Source organism: Mastacembelus armatus, chromosome 19 (assembly GCF_900324485.2).
Source record: "Mastacembelus armatus chromosome 19, fMasArm1.2, whole genome shotgun sequence".
Taxonomy (NCBI): domain Eukaryota; kingdom Metazoa; phylum Chordata; class Actinopteri; order Synbranchiformes; family Mastacembelidae; genus Mastacembelus; species Mastacembelus armatus.
In genome coordinates, this window is record NC_046651.1 from 3,566,658 (window position 1) to 3,588,612 (window position 21,955).

The 21,955-nt window shown below is 39.0% G+C and overlaps 1 protein-coding gene across 4 annotated transcripts; it reads left to right on the forward strand.

Moving 5' to 3' along the window:
- The first annotated feature begins 355 nt into the window (after positions 1-355).
- On the forward strand, positions 356-16,056 carry lrrc45 (leucine rich repeat containing 45). Of its 4 annotated transcripts, none has more exons than XM_026316202.1 (18): positions 360-625; positions 1,615-1,937; positions 2,265-2,326; positions 2,416-2,486; positions 3,044-3,222; positions 4,099-4,227; positions 4,463-4,575; positions 8,307-8,365; positions 8,529-8,606; positions 10,386-10,521; positions 10,966-11,043; positions 11,175-11,286; positions 11,360-11,430; positions 13,077-13,169; positions 13,910-14,002; positions 14,234-14,407; positions 15,376-15,523; positions 15,798-16,056. In XM_026316202.1, exons 2-18 carry the CDS (start codon positions 1,712-1,714, stop codon positions 15,995-15,997), a joined length of 2,022 nt encoding a protein of 673 aa, XP_026171987.1. In that variant the 5' UTR covers positions 360-625; positions 1,615-1,711; the 3' UTR covers positions 15,998-16,056. The 4 variants fall into 4 exon arrangements, with proteins under 4 accessions (XP_026171988.1, XP_026171987.1, XP_026171984.1 ...); XM_026316199.1 differs by having other exon boundaries at positions 1,629-1,937; XM_026316201.1 differs by having other exon boundaries at positions 1,632-1,937.
- Positions 16,057-21,955: the final 5,899 nt, after the last annotated feature.

A 21,955-nucleotide genomic window follows, 5' to 3' on the forward strand; every position in this document is an offset into this window, starting at 1 on the left:
CCTGGATGTTGGATGTCATGCCAAATTCGATAAATATTTGCTCACAACACATCTGAGTTCTTCAGCCTGATATTAAGAGACTTTAAGAGTGTGAGTTATGAGTTGATATTTGCAGAATCTGACACCAAACATACATTGTCGCCCCTGCAACCTTAACAGTTTTAACAATGAATCGTTTTTAAACAGTTCTTTGTCTTAGAGGCCATTAGTTTGAGGGTTGGGCTTTAGCTGTGCGCGTTCCCGCGTGGTGGACTGCAGGTGACTCGCCGCAGGCAGAACTCGGCATAACACCTGTCAAAGACTTTCTACTGCTTGTTTCGCTGCCTGCGTATTATTTGTTCCATTATCTCAGTCAGCTGGTTCAGTACATCAAATAGATGTGCCTTGGACTCCCACAGACCAAACAGTAAATTATATAGTATAGTAGTAAATAGTAGTATGTCGTTTTAGTTCGTTTTCTTTCCATTGGAGGGTAAATGTCTGAAAATGTTGACGTCACAAAACTACTCTGACCAAGATGCTTTGCGCCGAAATACACTTCCTAGTTACTTTGTCGCTGCCTTCGCCTATCAGCTGTATTGTGTACAACAGAGACTGCTAGGACATTTGTGCTGTAATCGCCGAGGTCTGTGTGCTTTTGTTTTCAGACTTAATGTATATGGCGATTGATCGTTTTTTTAGACCCGTGCGAGCATTTTAATCGTGCTCTCGAGTTTCCGGTACTCAACACCCCCTTTCAAAAATAGGCAATTGATAATTGGCTTGCTTGCAACAGTGTTGATCGTTTGTAAATTATGACATTGTACCCTGTCTGAAAACACAGCATTATATTCGACAACCATAATATCCACCAGACTGTATTTTGTTTTCTTCTAAGAACGAAAGTTCTTTTTTAGTCACATGATGTTCTCTAAACTGCTACAGCTTTATTGCTTTAAGAGTTTGACATAGCGTTAGCGAAGTACTTGTAGTCTACCAGTTTGTAGTCAAAATGTTAACGTTGGATATAATTGGTATAATATAACTGATTAATGATGAGTAGCTAGCACTAGCTAGTAGCTAGCTAGTTAATCGTTAATGAGTGGATCGTGGTATTTTTTAGTTTAGAACAGCCATGACTCCTAGTAGTTAGGACATCTCCAAGTTGTTGTTCCTACAGTGAGTGTAACTGCTTAGTCGATGGGTTATTTTACTAGAAACAAGAAAATGTTGTGTTGGTTGGTCAATATGGTAGAACTGAAAAGCAGATTTGTGTGCAGTTGAGCCTCAGACAGCTGATTCCTATTATTTGACTCATGCTGCACTCCCCCTGTATGCATGTCCACTTATTTACTGATGGTAATGACCTGCTAATGGATCGCTATATTTTTATTGAAAGTATTGAAAGTATGTGATATAGTTCAGGACAAATCTCTTTGTTGTTCTTGTTCTGGGAGACACTGATTTTTGCTAATACTTCATTAGTAATAGAGTTGTTACTGATAACTGATTTCCTTATTGCATGATCTGTGTATTATGTTTTTCATTCATTTGTTAAGCCTTTGCTAAATAAAACATAATGAAATGGTATGCCTACTTTTTCTATTCATTAATTATCTGACTAAATCATCTCAGCCTTGCTTTTCCAGCAGGTCACATCCAAGACGAAGGAAGGAAGAAGTAAAGAAGGGTTTGTGCACTTCAGATGAGAAGGAGACTCTAGCACCCCAAAATGGAGGATTTCAGGAAGATGTACCTGCGTCTGTGTAAGGAGGGAGGTGTGGAGCCCCAGGAGAGTGTTGTGGCTCAGCTCCAGGACAGCACAGCTCAGAGCCCCAGACTGGACCTGAGTGGACAGAGCCTGTCTGCAGATACCTGCTCTGTGCTGGCCAGGGCCTTCCAAAATGATATTGTCTTCACTGAAGTGTTGCTCAGTGACTGCATGCTCAATGAGGAAGGTGTGTTAGTTTTAACATGCTTATTTCTTAACATAAATGTCCATGAAAAACATAAATTCATGTTTAGTGCTGTGGTGGATATATGGGGCAGCAGCACAGTATATGTGATACTGAGTGAAAATAAAATATAGGATGTGTGATCGTGGTAATAATAAAATAACATTATGGCTTACTGATGTATTTTTGCACAACAATGATAACACAGGAACAAGATAAAGCAGACTTTGCATACACACACACTACTGGGTAATAGGATACATTCATTGTTGTTTTGACTTTACATTATGACTAACAATGTCTGCTTCCATGCTTGTGTGTGATTCTCAGGTGTAAAAGTACTCCTGACTGGACTGTTTGGCAACACAACCGTGAAAGTCCTAAATCTAAAGGTAACACCTGCCAAATTAGTGAACACTCAGACACTAAATGATTATATGTCATCTGTATTAAGATGGTTTATACAAAATATTATTCACAGGGGAATAACCTGGGATCAGCAGGGGCTGAGGTGTTGGGGAAGTTGTTAGCACGCAACAAAACTCTGCGTAGGTGAGAATGAAATGCTTCACATGAGAATATTTTTTGTGTATGATATGCATGTGGAGTTTTCTCATTTGTCTTCATATAATCTATTTTTGGAACTTTTATGCCAGTGTGGTTTTGGCTGCCAGTTATGTGCAGGTCAATCAGTGAACATTGCAGCTTACCCCATTGTAACATTAAGTACTATGAAGTTTTGGCATAAGCTGTTTGAAATAATTCATTGTTTTTTCTGCTGCCCACATTAGCTTGACTAAACAGATATATTTAGTTGCTTAATTCAGCTACTATGCCTAAGTAGAACAAGTTTTCCTTTTTCTCAGTTAGCTGTTAAACAGCTAAACTTCAGGCATAGGTGAATCCTGTACTGATAGATCTGAACACACATTGGTTTGGTCAGAGATACACTCATTAAAGTTGCTGCTATATAATCTAGCAAGTCACCTCGTCTGAGAAAGGATTCTTGACATAGAGCAGATTTTTGAAACCAAAATAACTCCACAGTGCTGCAGTGGTGAAGGCAGCCCCATCACCGTTACTTAACATATGATAAATGGTGTTTGCAGGGTGGTGTTGGAATGGAATGCGGTGGGGGTGTGGGACGAAGCCTTCTCACTCTTTTGTGCTGGTTTGGCCTGCAACAGTGTGCTGACACAGCTGGACCTACGTAACAATCAGATCAACCACCATGGAGCATATGAACTCGCATTAGCTCTGAAGCGCAACAATACCCTGGAAGTGCTAGGTGATTCACACTGAAATAAACAACCATGTCAGTTTAGCTAGGTCAATAAGTAACTTTAGCCGTAAATAGTATCATGTTCCTGCTTTAACTAAATATTTTTCATTTCTCATTTGTTAGAAGCATGAGGTTTGACATGTCTAATTCCTAATCTGTAGAAACAGAAGTCTTTAAATATTTAATAATAATAAGTAATAACTATATTTGTATTTAGTCAATGTTCCATTCTTTCATACCACAGACTGCTGCCACAGGAAATGCTCAAATTTAAAATCCACATATGAAACCAAAAATAAAATATAGCTGTGTTATTCACATTTTTCTCAGTTTCAAAGTGTGATGAAAGCAACCAGGTTATCTGTCTACATGAATATTTCTTAAATCAGATTACTGCAAAAAGCAAGAAATATGCTTTGTTCGTTTATTCATTCAGCTGGGCTTGTACTTGACATATGCTGTGAAGTGGAGCGTAAAGTACTTGGAGCACAAGGAATGCATCATAAATACACAAATTCTGAATTGTACAATGCAGGAGAAAATATGAACTCATGCAAAGTGTTCTGGCTTACACTTGATAATGATACTTATTTAAGGTATAAGAAAAAAATTGAATTTCTTTAACATATATCACTTAAAAACAAATTTTCTATTCAAGTAACTGTCATGTCAAGGTCAGCTGTAGTTTATAGTTTTGTTTTAAAAAAATCATTTTTTGTGACTGGTGTTCTTAGAAAAATATTCAGGCCCTATGTTTACTGCTTTACAGTGGTAGATTATAGATTTTGTTGTCTGTTGCAGTCAGTCTGACATTGTTGCTGTTCTGATTAATTGAATTTTGAACAATGGTCCACTATAACTTCCCTCGCTGACTGTTCACAGATCTGAGGTGGAACAACATTGGTCTTCTGGGTGGCAGGTCACTGCTTAAAGCATTGCAGAAAAACAAGAGCATAGTGCAGCTGGAGATAGCAGGAAACAATATACCCAGTGACACACTCAAAGCCCTTGGTAGGTTTTTTTATTCAGTAATTCAGAGTAATAGTAAGATCCAACTGTAATTGTAACTGTGACCATGTGAATTCAGTTTGTGCAATAATTTATTACTGTATGTCTCTTATTACTAGGAATTGTAGTGTGGGCTGAAATGAATGTAGTACAGGTCATCACACTGTTATAACAATGTATGCTGGACCCACGTTTCTCTGTTTATTACTGTTTTGCTCTTGTTGTTTAACCCTTTCAGAGCAAATCACAGGGCATAATTCCGACAGACAGTCCACTCTGAGAGAGAGCCGCAGCAGGACTCAGGTCCTCAGCAAGGAGATTCAGACACTGAAGGAGGAGAAGAGCCGCCAGGTAACATGCAATCTAAGGAATTAAATACCTTTGATACTCTTCAGGTGCTGTCACACCCGTACTTTGGTTTATTTGGATTCAACAAAGGAAAGATGACAAATTGTTGCATTTTAATCCAGATCCAGATCCTGGTCACTCTCAGAACTATGAAAACATGACATCACATGGGCTGACAAATAACTCCTTGATGGCACAGTTTTGGTGAAGTGATTCTGTATCATAAGCATAGACCCATATGGTGAAATCTAATACAGCCTGTTGCACTTTACTGAACTTGATGTGTCATGAAGGGCTCAACAAGAAACAACTAATTATGAGAAATATTAGTATTATTACACTGCATATCATAGAGATAATGAGTAATGTTGAATAGGTAGAAACAGGAAGACAAACAGCTGGTCTTGGGGTTATTATTTGAGCTGCACAAGCTTGATAGAAAGCTTTCCCATGAGCCTAAAGAATCCACTTCAAAAAAGGTTGCGATGATGTTTAAATTGCAAAAAAAGTTTGAGTGTAATTATGCAAATTATTTTAAATATTGTAAATAATACATAAGTAGTACATAAGACATCCTATCAGTAAAACTGATATGTGAATAAAGATTATTTTTAAATGGTTGAAATAGTTGCCCATGCAGTTTTTCACAGAGTAGTGGTCATTTCACCATCCTTAATTCTGAAAGACTCTCTGGGATGCTTTTTTGATACCCATGATACTGACCTGGAACCAGTTAATCTAATTTTATTTTCAATTTTTTTTGGAACATGTTTCTGGCCTCACATTAAGTATAAGCTTATATATAAGCTTATCTAAACCAAAATATTTAAAATTTCTTCATTTGAAAACTATCAGGCTAAATTTTTGGTCTACCAAAGAACATAATAAATCAGTTACAGTTAATGTAGAATTCTGCTGCACAAGTGCAGACTAAGACCAGAAAAAGAACATATTACACCCATCTTAAAGTCTTACATTGTTTATCTGTTAGTTTTTATTACTATATGTAGCATTAGCACTACTAGGTTGGAGCTATCTACATTAATTAGGTTAGTTTCATGTTGATTTATTTTGTAGCTGTTTCTGGCTTTTCACCCAGTAACACCACCTATTAACAGAATTTTTGATTTGATAAGGGATTCCAAAGAATTTAGATTTCAATGTGAATTTGAGATTGGATTCGGATGTGAAAAAATACTATAAAATGCTATAGAACATACCGTTGCCGAACATAAGTTACACCGACTTTGCATTGGCAGCAGAAGTGCGGTCAATGTACCGGTCCGTTGTGGTGAAGAAGGAGCTGAGCCGAAAGGTGAAGCTCTCTATTTACCGGTCAATCTACACTCTTACCTATGGTCATGAGCTTTGGGTCATGACCAAAAGGACAAGATCTTGGATACAAGCAGCTGAGATAATCTTCTTTCTCAGGGTGGCTGGGTGCTCCCTTAGAGATAGGGTGAGGAGGTTGGTCACCCAGGAGGAGCTCGGAGTAGAGCAACTGCTCCTCCACATCGAGAGGAGCCAGCTGAGGTGGCTTGGGCATCTGTAAAAGATGCCTCCTGGGCACGCTGGAGGGGCTATGTCTCGGCTGGCCTGGGAACGCCTCGGTGCCCCCCCAGATGAGCTGGAGGAAGTGTCCAGGGTAAAGGAAATCTGAGCATCCCTGCCTAGGCTACTGCCCCCATAACCCAGCCCCAGATAAGTGGAAGAAGATGGATGGATGGATATACAGTGGGTACGGAAAGTATTCAGACCCCTTTAAATTTTTCACTCTTTGTGTCATTGCAGCCATTTGCCAAAATGAAAAAAGTTCATTTTATTTCTTATTAATGTACACTCAGCACCCCATCTTGACAGAAAAAAACAGAAATGTAGAAATTTTTGCAAATTTATTAAAAAAGAAAAACTGAAATATCACATGGTCATAAGTATTCAGACCCTTTGCAGTGACACTCATATTTAACTCACATGCTGTCCATTTCTTCTGATCCTCCTTGAGATGGTTCTGCTCCTTCATTGGAGTCCAGCTGTGTTTAATTAAACTGATTGGACTTGATTAGGAAAGGCACACACCTGTCTATATAAGACCTTACAGCTCACAGTGCATGTCAGAGCAAATGAGAATCATGAGGTCGAAGGAACTGCCCAAGGAGCTCAGAGACAGAATTGTGGCAAGGCACAGATCTGACCAAGGTTACAAAAGAATTTCTGCAGCACTCAAGGTTCCTAAGAGCACAGTGGCCTCCATAATCCTCAAATGGAAAAAGTTTGGGACGACCAGAACTCTTCCTAGACCTGGCCATCCAGCCAAACTGAGCAATCGTGGGAGAAGAGCCTTGGTGAGAGAGGTAAAGAAGAACCCAAAGATCACTGTGGCTGACCTCCAGAGATGCTGTAGGGAGATGGGAGAAAGTTCCACAAAGTCAACTATCACTGCAGCCCTCCACCAGTCTGGGCTTTATGGCAGAGTGGCCCAACGGAAGCTTCTCCTCAGTGCAAGACACATGAAAGCCTGCATAGAGTTTGCCAAAAAACACATGAAGGACTCCCATACTATGAGAAATAAGATTCTCTGGTCTGATGAGACCAAGATTGAACTTTTTGGCGTTAATTCTAAGCGGTATGTGTGGAGAAAACCAGGCACTGCTCATCACCTGCCCAATACAATCCCTACAGTGAAACATGGTGGTGGGGACCTCAGACTGGGCCGAAGGTTCACCTTTCAACAGGACAATGACCCTAAGCACACAGCTAAAATAACAAAGGAGTGGCTTCGGAACAACTCTGTGACCGTTCTTGACTGGCCCAGCCAGAGCCCTGACCTAAAGCCAATTGAGCATCTCTGGAGAGACCTGAAAATGGCTGTCCACCAACGTTCACCATCCAACCTGACAGAACAGGAGAGGATCTGCGAGGAAGAATGGCAGAGGATCCCCAAATCCAGGTGTGAAAAACGTATTGCATCATTCCCAAGACGACTCATGGCTGTACTAGCTCAAAAGGGTGCTTTTACTCAATACTGAGCACAGGGTCTGAATACTTATGACCATGTGATATTTCAGTTTTTCTTTTTTAATAAATTTGCAAAAATTTCTACATTTCTGTTTTTTTCTGTCAAGATGGGGTGCTGAGTGTACATTAATGAGAAATAAAATGAACTTTTTTGATTTTGGCAAATGGCTGCAATGACACAAAGAGTGAAAAATTTAAAGGGGTCTGAATACTTTCCGTACCCACTGTACAAAAATCACTATTTTCGTCAAGTTTAAAAATTGGCCTGATGATGTTGCTAGAAGAAACATCAGGGACCACCAAAGTCATAAAGATTTGTTGACTAGGAACCTGAATGTCATCTCATGACTGTCCATCTGATACTAGTTGATATGTGGTTGCTGACATTTCTATGCACAAATGATCTAGCTAGCATGTCTAAAAAAATCTCTTCCTTTCTGAGAACAAAGGATGTGGTCACTGTGAATTTATGTGTGTTAAGAGTGAATTCCAAGAAAAAGGGTATCAAAACAACCAAAATGTCTCGAATCTGTTCTGCTGCATAACATATCTTAACTGACATTAGCTGGAGCTGAAGGCAAACTTACTCAAGCCTACAGGAGTGTTTAATTTTTAGGCCTTTTTTCTTATACACAAGATTTTGGGTAGAATGAGACTGAATTATTGAGGAATGACAGATAATGTTTGTTAAAGGTCTGGTTGTTCTGGCACCCTTTCAGTTTCTCAGCCTGATGGAAACCATAGACAGGCAGAGGGAGGAGATGGGACACTCCAACAGGTGAGAGCAAGTGGTAATATGTTCAGTATTTCAAATAACCGTGGGTGTATCACATCTTATATTCATTGGAAGATAAATGTATTTGCAAGAAAATCTAATCCAGTCTAATCTATATCCAAGCCCTCATGGCAATGACCTCATTACTTCCTGTCTGTTACATTAGGTCCACTTACATTCAGATAGGCCAACTTCAGGAAGCTCTGAATGAGAGGAAGTCAGCTGTGAACTCTCTCACCGCCAAGTAAGCACTTTATCTTCTTTTATCCCATGGCCACTGTATCAACAACAGTAGTCTTTGTTTAGGTATAGTGTGTAATTAAACTTTTATACAGTCTTGTGTTTGACTGAGCAATGATTATAGTGTATGCCACAATTTATTTTATGTCTAATGAGAGGTTTCTCCACTTAATCTTCAATCCTCTCATATGACTGAATCTGAAACCAACCTGTGAAAAACATACCCAGTTCTAGACATCTGTTGAAGTGATTTAGCCAACTCATAAAAAAGGTGTGCATGGGTTTTTCACCATAATACCAGGATAGAATACACCCGTTCCCAGAGAAAATCCACAGGTGATGGAAGGTGACCATATGTGACCACAAATGTAATGTTATCTGTATTTTGATTGCTAAATGTAAAATCAGCATCCAAAATGACTGCATAATTTTTAATGTGTATTTGCTGCAAAGGTTTTAAGCCATCTAGTTGTCTGCTCGTCTTATTAGCTGATGAGACCTCATGAGTTATGAGAAGTGGTGTGTAGTCAGAAAAGCTAACAGTTTGCTGATGATGTAACCAAGGGGCATGTTGGAAAGACTGAGCACAAACAAACAAAGAATAGACCTCCATGGGACCCTACAGAGTGATTTGACTCTTTCAGAGTGAGTCCCAAAGTACAACAGTAAAGCTACATAAAAGAGCAGGAATGCGTGATATTCATTTTTTATAATTCATATTTTTCCTCTGTAATAATTTGAAGCCAATATGTGACCAGAGCTGAAAGTCCACTTTGATATTTTGGTGTTTTTTTATTATACAGTACCAAAAGTTTGGACACACTTTCTCATTCAGAGAAATCTCAATCAAACTTTTGACTGGTAGTGAACAATTTAACATTTTAATTTTAAAACAACTGAGCCCTGTGCCAACACCATCCTGTAAAACCTATTCAAACTATTCAGCATAATTTGTACCTCACCTGACTCATGTACTCACTTGTGTCCTTGGAGTCCAACTAGACCAATGATGGTCTATGAGCAAAACATGTTAAAACAGCTCTTTCTTCATTTTGTGAAGGCAGTTAAGTGATGTGACAGAAAACTGTGTTTTCTGTTATCGATTAATATGGTGTAAGAGGTAGCAAAGAAGATATAAAGTGTCACGGTCTGAAATTGTCTTTGTGTTTATTTACAATTGTGCTCAGTGGAGAAAAATGTGAGAATAACGTTGTTGTTTTCTTCTCGTGTGTACTGCTGTCTCCTGTCTTGGCAATCTTCCTGAACTGCACTCACTAAATAAGTTATGTACACTACCAGTCAAAAGTTTGCACACACTTTACCACTGAATTGAATGAGAAAGTGTGTCCAAACTTTTGACTGGAACACTTACACACACAGTCACGCGCACACATGCTCACACACGCACACACACATGCTCACAAAAATGCCCCTTACATAACCACCTGCAGTTACCTGCATCTCAGAGATGACTCCATCTCCACATATAGCAGTTATTTAGTTGATTCATTGTTCCATGCACAATGTCAGAAAATGGTTAAAAAAATGCCTTCATAATTTCCCACAACCCAGGGTTATGAATTTCATTTTGTCTGTCCAATACATACAAAGATACATAGTTTGAATATTGTACTGTATATGAAAATCTGAAAATGTTTGGTCTTTATGCTTAAAAAATTACAAAGAATTTTTTCATTATTAAAATGCTTATTAGTTTACTAACAATGAACTAATCATGACACCACTATCAATAACTCTGGTTATATAATGATTTGATGTGCAGACTGCAGATGACAGAGGCAGCCCTTGCCCTCTCTGAGCAGAAAAATCACAACATGGGACAACTGTTGACCCGTGTAAGAGCTGAGAAAGAAGAACAGAGGGAGCAACACATCACAGAGAGGAACAAAAAGCAAGAGGTATGGACAGATGGGAGGAGAGAAAATGTAAAAAGTAATTTCAGTTGAAATTTTGTGTGATGTGTGTAGTTAACACACACACCTGCAAGAAGTAGGTTTTTTCAAGAGTGCAGATCAAAACTTGTGAAAGAACCACCACCTTTTGGTTTAGTGCAGCCTAATATTTAAAAGAGAGCATGATTAGGTTGAAATTGCTTTATAAGACTGGCTCATGGGTGCAAGGAATTAGATAAGTAAGGTCATCTAATAAGGATATCTTCTTTCTCAATAAGGACATCTGTCTCTTAACAGTATAGTCTAAAATGCAAATGTAGAATTAGAGTAAGAAAAAGATTAACAAATTATTGCATGTGGACACATGCAAAATCATGATCATTTATGACTTTTACAGGTATGATTTTTATAAGGGAACACTCAGCATCATCATTGTTTTCCATCTTGTAGGACAGTGCACTCAGAGAAGACAAACTCCTCAGAGAGATCCAAAACCTGTCAGAAACAAATGTCCAACTCAGGAATAAAGTAAGATAAACAGCTGTTCAGAACAGTTTGACTGTCTGAGTATTTTCACTAAAATGAGCAACACAGAAAATGGTAAAAAGTTGGGCCATGGGCACTGTTAGATGGGAAACTGTTTTGTGTTTGTGTGTAAGGTGGAGGAGATGGAGCGCAGATGTAAGTCTCAGCAGCAGCAGGTCTTTGAGCTGAAGCAGGAGCTGACTAACTGCACAGCAGAGCTCAAGTTGCGACTAGCACAGGCAGAAGGTAACACACTAACACACACAGTCTTTTTCACGTGAAACTCAGCAAACATTTTTTGTGTGTCACCTTTTGACAGACCGTTTGGAAGTAGAGAAGCGAAGGTCCAAGCAAGTACTGGAGGACATGGATGGTCTTCGACAGAAAGAGGTGCTATAAAATTCCAAGCAGGGTGCATGAGAATCTATTGAACCTAAGTTGTAATAAATTATCCTGAATATGTATACTACAACTGTTTTATTTAGACTACTTGTAAATAGACCAATTGCAGATATTATATCTCAGTGAATATGAAAGGCATCTTGTGTAGTTATTGTTCTCTACTAGTGCTATGAAGCAGTTTTTTACAAGTGAGTCCATCATCTCTTCGGTTGTGCAAGTGATAAAAATGGAGCAGAAATATATATAAACAGGTCAACATTTTTAGAAATGCGTTTCAAATATTTTATGGTAATGGAGATGCATTCATCATATTTGTTATACAGTAAACCCCCAAAATTCGCAGGGGTTACTTTCCTAGAGCACCCTCAAATTTCGGATGTCAAAAAAATGCCCATTTTTATAGTTTAAACCCTAAATATGCCCGCAAATATGCTCCCAAAACATGTAAATTTAATATTAAACTCAGCTTAATAAATTATTAGTAAATAAATTAGTGACCTAAATTAGTAAATTGTATTGTTCTTAATAATTTAGCATTAAAACAGATGAAAAATTATATATTGCCACGAGAAAAGCCATAAAAAAATCGGGGAGGATATTTGAGGTTTCCACAAAATCGCAGGGCTTTCCATGAACAATTATTTGTTAGGTTCTAAGGATAAATCCATGAATGACTGAGGCCACGAACTACGAACTGCAACTTCATGGTGTACGCTGTACCTCAAGGATACATACACTTTATATCAGTGATTAACACCGAATGTAAACATAAATTTTGTGCCCCTTTAATGATGAAAAATGCTGGTCTATACCACAAAATAAGTTGTCTTTTAAACACTTTATTCCAGGAGCTTCAAAGGCAGCATGGTAGTTTGGTGGTTAGCACTATTGCCTCACAGCAAGAAGGTTCCTGGTTCGAAACCCAGCAGGGACCTTTCTATGTGGAATTTGCATGCTCTCCCTGCGCTTGAGTGGGTTTTCTCTGGGTATTCCGGTTTCCTCCCACAGTCCAAAAACATGTATTGTTGCTTGATTGGTTATTCCATATTGCCCCACAGGAGTGGGTTGTATCAGGAAGGAATTGTGCCAAACAAATCATGCAGATAAAAGAAAAGAAAAACTTTAAAAAAACAAACGATTCTAGGAGTTTCACAGTCTTTTTGTCATTCTGTTACAACTTGCATAGGTATTCAAGGACATTACTGCACCAAATAATACAAATAAATAAATCTGTCATATAAAACTACGTAGGAAGGACCTGCAGTATGTCTTTTTCAAATGCTGCAGATGAAGCAGCTGGTTAGTGAAAGACTTGCCCAGTGCTGTCAAAATATCCTGATTGGGGTGGATGTTATTCATTAGAGATGATAACTTTAACATCATTCCCACCTTTGCTGGGTTCACACTCCATGCATAAAGGCCTGGGATTTGAACCCTGAAAGACCTGAGTCTCCCCTGCAAATGCTGTTTTGGCCTTTCTTATGTAGTGCATGAATCTTGTCAGACCAGTTTATTATTCAAGTGCACATTCAGATGCTTGTACGGTTAAACCATTTTAAGAGTGAGAGCTGCTGTAACTTGTGTGGTGTGATTTTTCAATGGTAAAAATACTAAAAATTCAAATTTCTATAAAGGTGGCGCATGTGAATCAACATTTGGAAGACAGCGAGAGAGCTCTGCAGGAACGCATCTTCAAACTGGAGGGACAGCGGATACAACTGGAAGAGGTCAGAGCTCAGTATATCAATGTTTAAAAGATAAAAATATAATGTGGGGCAGCTGAATACCAAGCTGGTTAAGGTGAATAGTAACCACATAGTAAAGTTAGTAAATTAATATGATTCAAGCTAGGGATATGTGGGGCTACAGAGATACCACATGGAGACGGAGACATTCAGCAATGTGATTGGTTAATTTTTGTTTTTGGTGGGGTCAAAAGATGATGTATTTCTTTAATGGGGGAAGTTATTATTTTCCAAACTTTATTTTGTGGGAACATTTTTGTGTTGGATTTTAAAATTCAGTTCAGTTTATTTTAGTTTCATTTGTATAGCACCAAATCACAATAAAAATCATCTCAAGGCACTTTACAAAAACCCAACAAATCCCTTATGAGCAAGCACTTGGTGACAGTGTAGAGGAAAAACTCCCTTTAACAGAAGAAAAAACCTCCAGCAGAACCGGGCTCAGTTTGGGCGGCCATCTGCCTCGACCGGTTGGGGTGAGTGGATAGAGGAGAGAGAAAAGAACAGCAACAATAAACAACAAATAGACACTGCAGGTTGGTGGGGCCAGTAACTGTAGATCTTATCTTGGTTGTTTTTGGCAGGGTGCAATGAAAACGACAAAAAATTATTCCTCACTCTGATAGGTACACCTTAAGACTAGTGTTAGAACCACTGCCAAAATCTCTGTGCTGTAAAGTGGCCTAATATTCATGTGATAACCAAAGGACCATAATTTCTAGGAGCTGAGTAAAGTTAAAGCAGCCTGTGTGACAGAAAGGGCCCAGGCAGAGGAGGAACTGGGACGAGCGCGAGTTCAAGTGCGCCTGGAAGAGGTGGGTTATAAGATCTGTACTATTGACGAGTTTTAGAGAGGACACTAACCAAGTAAAATAAAGTGTCTAGTGACTGGAATGAGACATACCAGAAAAACCGATGGCCAAACTAGCATAAAACTTCCTCAAGTGACCCCCTGAACCTTTCTGTCTGTATATGCAAGACAAACCGCTTTGCTATTTGAGTTTCTTCCTTTGTCTTCCTTCATCTTTGTTTTCTTGTTTGAGCAGCAAGAACATGTGTCATCCTTGGAGGAGAAGCTTCGCTCAGTGCGTTCCTCCTTGCAGGAGGTCCAACTCCACTCCTCCCATCAAAAACAGACCATTTCTGACTTGCAAGCCAAGAACACCCAGCAGAGCATTGAGATGGACGCACTACGGCGTAGGATAGAGGACCTCCAGCAGGTCAGGATTCACCAGCTAACTTACACATAAAACATTCCAGGTTTGCACTGCATATTCACACTGATATAACTGATTCTTAACAAATGTATTTATTTTAAAAAATGAATTAAATGTGAATGTGGGCCTATGAAAACACTGGATGTTGCATTTCCAATGAAGTTGTTAGAAGTGAAAGGACTGTGCTTGAAGCCATCTTGGCTACATGGAGTCCTGTCTTTGTCTGTGCAGTTTAAAGAATTAACTATACTGTAGATCAGAGGTTTTAACATGACAGGGGGAGACTGGAGACAAAGGTACTGAATGAAGTAAAAGAGACTGGTGCATAAAGGGACATCTGTAGGTTAGTTTTTGTAGTTGTCCTAATTTGACTCATTCAACAGCAATTAGAGCTGCAGGAATGGCTGTGACATACATCCTATGAAGGAGACCCTTAGGATCTGATTGCCACAATGTGCTTCAAATCATTAATTCATACTGTTTCTCTGAGTCAAAAGTCAGATCTGAACTAATGTGCGTGTTTTTAGATTCAGTGTGACTGGTGTGCACAACAGTGGTTTCTCCCATGTCCAGACAGAAATCCACTTAAAATCACAGAAACAATATGCTCCTTATAACTGTAAAAGTTGAGCCATCTGGTCTCAGTTTTGTTTAGAGTTGTTATTCTGACATTTTGACACAGATAATGGACTGGCTTAGACACTGTATGGGCCGATATAATTTATTAATTTTTAATTAACATTCTGGCCAGTGTTTATTTTGGTTGCTTTATTTTCTATAATGGGAGTCAGTCAAGAGAAAGTCAATACACTGGTTCCTTACAGTGGTACATGTGCTACAGCATTTATTATTCGTTTTGGGTGGTATTTGGCCACTGACCTTGTCCATTTGAAAAATTAGCAGAAGTGTACAACCAGAGCATGTTAGAATCAGCATGATTTGAACGTTGAACAGGTGGTGTGCTGTTGTAGGAGCTGTTGGATAAGGACCAGGAGAAGGTGGCCGACGTGAGCCGGGTCAGAGTGGAGCTGCAGGAGCAGATTGGACATTTACAGGCAGAAAGGACAGCACAAGGAGGGCTAAAAGAGAAGATCAGTGCTCTGGAAAGAGAGATTAAAGGTACACCCTCTGTGTTTCTTTGTATAATTTGTTCCATTTTAAATTAATTTGTCTAAAGAAATGTATTTATACCAGTAGCATAAGCTGCACTAGTGAAATATCTTGATAGGCAAGTTTTACTTCAAATGCTTCCTACACATTTTAACTCAGGTCTGTTAGTAATATATATAACTAATATCAAGCTTATATCTAATCATATCTGATCTGATCTCACCTCACCTCACATCACCTCATCTTTCTATAATAACGCCTTCTGTGGCTTGCTGTCTTTCAGTACTAAGCAGTAACCACAGAGAGGCACTCCTCGACAAAGAGAGTGAGATTTCTCACCTGATGGAGAAGCTGCGGCTAAGGGACGCAGAGATCCAGAGGATGAAGGAGGATGAGGCCAACAGAGCCAGCTACCTGCAGAGTGCCATCCTCACCTACATTCAGGGCTCCCCTCTGGGACACTATAGCAGCCCCATGAAATGACCCAGAAACCCCAACACTTCAGCTGAAATTTCCAACCCCTCACTTGGTAGTATGGGAGATAGTGTGATTGAGCAAAACAAAATGTACAGAGCCAGCCAAGATATAAAGAGTTTAAAAACTTTTAGAAAGGTTTGAATTGTGTTGTTAATTCCAGTTATTGCACTTCATTTGCATGTGACTTTTACTTTTGCCTTTCGTTAGTCCAGTAATAGGGCACACGAAGTAATCTGATTTTGTTTCAAATTGTTTTGCTGCAGTGCTGGTCAGTTAGACAGTATTGAAAATGTTTGCTGATAAGGGTAACCTGTTTCAGGCAGAAAGGACAGCACAAGGAGGGCTAAAATGTAGTTCTAGTTGAAGGCTACAGGTCATTTGTAAAGAAAATTGGGCCTGATTTTATGGAAGTGCCTGGAAGTGTCATTTCTGGTTAAAACTGTATTATTATGTAAAAACAAAGTTGTGGGCTGTAATTTCAGCCTCTAAACGCTGCTACCAGTGCATTAGACTTTTACACTCTTTTATTTGTTTTAAAAAAACTTTTCCTGCTGGATGTGATTAAGGTCAAAAGTGCATGTCGTAGTCCTTAAGGTGAATTGATTGGACTATAGTTCCATTTATGCTAAGCTGAGAACAAATTCTGTTTTATTTCTATGATGTATGCTATTTCTCCTCTAAAGTTGCATCACAGTACTCTAAACATCAAAAAGAAGAAAAGTGTAAAGCAGGATCTATTTTATGGTCTAAAAGTAAGGTTTAAACTTTCATCCTCAGAACAGTTATAACTCATTTGAGAGCCTCACTCTTAGTCTCTCACATCCAAACTGGAAAACACAAAAAACAGTTCTACTTGTCATTGTGTACCGTCCACCTGTCCCTTACTCAGAGTTTTTAACTGAATTCCCTGACTTCCTGTCTGTTTAGTGCTTAGATCAGATAAAGTCATTATAATGGGAGATTTTAACATTCATGTAGATGTTGAAAATAACAGTCTCAGCATTGCATTTAATTCTATATTAGATTCAATTGGTTTCATTCAAAATGTTAATAAACCCACCCACTGTTTCAATCACACCATTCCATCTTTATTTACATCTATGCCAAGTATAAACATAGTGGAGGGCAGCTGCTTCAATCCCACTCCCTACCAAATTGATCATATTGTTGACAGCGCTGTAACCTCACTGCGTGAAACGCTTGATTCTGTGGCCCCTCTGAAAAAGAAGTTAGTGAATCAGAGAAGACTAGCCCCATGGTATAATTTACATATTCGTACCTTAAAGCAGGCATCGCGAAGGCTGGAAAGGAAGTGGCGTTCCACAAACTTAGAGGAAATTTTTCTAGCCTGGAAAAACAGTCTACTAACATATAAAAAAGCTCTCCGTAAAGCCAGAACTGCATACTATTCATCACTAATAGAGGAAAATAAGAACAATCCCAGGTTTCTTTTCAGCACTGTAGCCAGGCTGACAAAAAGTCACAGCTCCGTTGAGCCCAGTGTTCCCTTAGCTCTCAGCAGTGATGAATTTATGAGTTTCTTTACAAATAAAATCACAACTATTAGAGATAAAATTCAGCAGATGCTTCCTATACCTGCAATAAATGAATCTTCTACTACAGTAGCTCTTGAATCATCTATAGGACCTCAGTTATGTTTAGACTGCTTCTCTCCCGTAGATCTCTCTGAATTTACATCAGTAGTTGCTTCATCGAAATCATCAACATGTCTCTTAGACCCCATCCTGACTAGACTGCTTAAAGACACCCTGCTATTAATGAACTCATCTTTATTAGACTTGGTAAATTTATCTCTAGTATCAGGCTACGTACCACAGGCCTTTAAGACTGCAGTAATCAAACCCTTACTCGAAAAGCCTAGTCTTGATCCAGGAGTCTTGACTAATTATAGACCAATATCCAACCTACCATTTATTTCTAAAATCCTAGAAAAAGCTGTTGCTAAGCAACTATCAGACCACTTACACAGGAATGAACTATTTGAAGATTTTCAATCAGGATTTAGACCACATCATAGTACAGAAACAGCACTGTTAAAAGTCACCAACGATCTTCTCTTAGCCTCAGATAATGGACTTGTTTCTATACTTGTCCTCCTAGACCTTAGTGCTGCATTCGACACCATTGACCACAACATCTTATTACAGAGACTGGAGCATGTGATTGGTATCAGAGGAACAGCGTTAAAGTGGTTCCAGTCCTATTTATCGGACAGATTCCAGTTTGTTCATGTCCATGATGAACCTTCCACACGAACAAAAGTTAGTTATGGAGTTCCACAAGGCTCTGTGCTAGGACCGATTCTGTTCACCCTGTACATGCTTCCTTTAGGCTATGTTATTAGGAAGCACTCTATTAATTACCACTGCTATGCAGATGACACTCAGTTGTATCTATCTATGAAACCTGTTAACACAAACCAGTTAACCAGACTTCAAGCCTGTCTAATTGACATAAAGGTTTGGATGACCAGTAACTTTTTACTTTTAAACTCAGAGAAAACAGAAGTCAATATATTTGGGCCAAAAAATCTCAGAAATAACTTTTCTAAAATTATAGCTACTCTAGATGGCATAGCCCTGGCCTCCAGCACTACTGTAAAAAAACTTGGAGTTATTTTTGACCAGGACATGTCCTTTAACTCACACATAAAACAAATCTCTAGAACTGCATTCTTTCACCTGTGCAACATTTCCAAAATTAGGAGCTTCCCGTCTCAAAATGATGCAGAAAAACTAGTCCATGCATTTGTTACCTCAAGGCTAGATTACTGTAACTCATTACTATCTGGATGTCCCAATATCTCCATAAAAAGCCTCCAATTAATCCAGAATGCCGCAGCCAGAGTCCTGACAGGAACTAGAAAGAGAGATCATATTTCTCCTATATTGGCTTCTCTTCATTGGCTCTCTGTAAAATATAGAATAGAAATTAAAATCCTTCTTCTCACATACAAATCCCTTCATAATCAAGCTCCTTCATACCTTAAAGACCTCATAGTACCATATTATCCCAATAGACCACTTCGCTCTCAGAGTGCAGGTCTACTTGTGGTTCCCAGAGTTTCCAAAAGCAGACTGGGAGGCAGAACCTTTAGTTATCAAGCTCCTCTCCTATGGACCAGCTCCCAGCCTGGGTTCAGGAGGCAGACACTCTCTATACTCTATAAGGCTAGACTTACAACCTTCCTCTTTGACAAAGCATATAGTTAGGGCTGGCCTCAGGCAACCCTGAACCATCCCTTAGTTATGCTGCTATAGGCCTAGACTGCCCGAGGACCATCGGTGCACTGAGCTCCCCTACCCTAACCCCCCCCTCTTTCCCTTCCCCTCTCCTCTCTTCCTCTCCTCCCACCTCATGTATAGTCCACCATTGAATGTCACTAACCTTGTGCTCTCTCTCTCCCCTAGTTTGTGCTCTCTCCCTCTCTCTCTGTTCTCTCTGTACCTTCTGCAGGTGTCCCTGGTCCTGGAGCTGTATATCGCTGATGTGCAGTTACTGGTCCCACCAACCTGCAGTGTCTATCTGTTGTTTATTGTTGCTGTTCTTTTCTCTCTGCTCAATCCACTCACCCCAACCGGTCGAGGCAGATGGCCGCCCAAACTGAGCCCGGTTCTGCTGGAGGTTTTTTCTCCCGTTAAAGGGAGTTTTTCCTCTCCACTGTCGCCAAGTGCTTGCTCATAAGGGATTTGTTGGGTTTTTAGTTTTAGTTTTTGTAAAGTGCCTTGAGATGATTTGTATTGTGATTTGGTGCTATACAAATAAAATTGAATTGAATTGAATTGAATTGAATTGAAAAGTGTAAGTGCTAATGCATCAAACGTACAGTCTTATTTTAAGTATTTTACTGCTTGAAATTAGACTAAACCGTTGTTTTATCTCCTATAGTCACAGCCCTGTTTTGATGTTTGTCAGGTTACTTTTTTTAAAGAAATTCCACTCTTGTCTTAAGCTGTTGGACTAACTTAAATGAACTGTGCTTAAAATTAGCTGTAAGTGATTATTTATGTTTTTGCTGTACAGCTCAATCCTGCTGAACATAATCTTTTTTTCCTACAGTCTAACTAAATTAAAGACGGTGTAGCATGTCTAGATTTACTGTGCCTTAATTTTGCATCTGTCAAAAGAGACAGCTGCCCATCTGCAGCTCAAACAGAGGGTTGACATTGAATTTTATTTGCTGTTTTTACAAATTAGGATAGTCTAAATTAAATTCCAACATTTTATATAATACAAATAACAGTTTTACATCTTGATACACTTTTGGTTATGAGATGGATGTTTATGATTTTATTTTTGTAGTTGATTACATGTGTTTTTAAAGTGTGTAAGAAGAATGTTTTAGTGGCTGGACTGAATAATTTTATTATATATAAGAGATAACAGTATCCATAGCATGGTGTAAGTCCATGTATGTGGTCAGTGGATCTTGAAACTACAGCCAAAGAGCCAGAAGGTTCAAGATAATTCATGCTAATTTCAGTCTGCTCTGCTGTAGTTTGACTGCTATACAGAGGCCGTAAAGTGCAACACTCAACAAAATCTGCAAAACAGCAAAAGAGAAACCACAATGACAGTTTACAAAACAAAAAAAAATTCACAAAACAGCATTTTAGAGAATACATTTCACAAAACAGCAACATTTCAGAAAACTCCATCCACAGTCACTAAGGACCATGTTTTTAAAGTGTGGCAATGAAACATGGCAATGAAAATATAGCCTGCCACTAGGGGGCAAAACAATAGTGTGGAGTGTCGTGAGTCTAAGAATAACTTCTGCTATTTGGGAAATATGCCAATGTCAGAGGTCACAGTCCCTGTGCAAACCTGGCAGAAAGAATTCAAAAGGGAGTGGCTCCTTTGTTTGCAGTTATCATCGAGGAACCGCAGACTGAGTGCATGTTTGAGATAACAGGCAAGGTTAAAATAAGATTCTAATTCCATTAAATTATATACTTATATGATATACTTTTTGTTGCTTACAGTCATTGAGTAAATGGACCATGTAGCCTTACCTTAATTGTGCTGCTATGTGTTACCTCCTTTTAATACTACCATATCTTAGTCCAGGTTCTAGAAAAAAAAGATAATTCCTTTCCTTATTTGTGAGGTGTTACTTCACCAGTATTGGTGGAGCATGTTTAAAGAGGCTGTACACATTAAATAAACTGCCTTTTAAGGATAAAAAACAGTCAATAAAAGGATGTTTAATGAAGCATTTCTGTGAGCAAAACCTACATCTAATCAGTATGTACAGAACTCCCCCTCTGCCATTAAACCAGCACCAGTTCTTTTTGGTTTGACCTGCACACAGTTTCTCCTGGTACTTTGCAGTACCTTGGAGAAGCTGCTGCAGTTCTTCTGTAGATTCAGGCTGTCCCAGTGTTTCCGTCTCTTTATGTGATCCCAGACTGACTCCACACTGCTCTGATCAGACTCTGTGGGGGTCAGACCATCTGCTGCAGGACTCCTACTTCTTGCCTTTTCATGAACTCTAGTGGGTTCTTTATGGACTTGATGTCCTGCACAATGGGCTGCACAATAAACCTGGGATCAATCAGACATTTAATGGTGTTGTGGGATAAGAATCTCAAAACACCTAAACTGCCTAAAACTTCTGCATAATGATGTACGTAACATAATGTTCACATATAATGAAATAAGCATGTAAATATTACAAAGGTATAAGTCTATAAGTTCTAATACTGATATTTCACCATTTTAAAAACTGAAAATCTTTTTATTGCAGAGTATGTGGATGACATTATAGAGCTGATCTTTGAGATGGTGTTTTTGAATCCAGGCCCATATGCAGAGACAGTGATGAAGATCCCCATCCCCGAGCCTCTCTGTGTACAGTTTGAAAGTCCAGAAAAACAGGAGAGAGGCACCAATTGCTTGAATTGTTTTTGTGACAACAACGTATTAATCATTGCTGTTTTC

Bases quoted from the DNA above. Each gene is read 5' to 3' on its own strand.
- lrrc45 (XM_026316202.1), top strand. From the start codon at position 1,712: ATGGAGGATTTCAGGAAGATGTACCTGCGTCTGTGTAAGGAGGGAGGT. The intron at 2,327-2,415 runs GTAACACCTGCC...TATTATTCACAG, and splicing joins TGAAAGTCCTAAATCTAAAG to GGGAATAACCTGGGATCAGC. The intron at 10,522-10,965 runs GTATGGACAGAT...TCCATCTTGTAG, and splicing joins AGAGGAACAAAAAGCAAGAG to GACAGTGCACTCAGAGAAGA.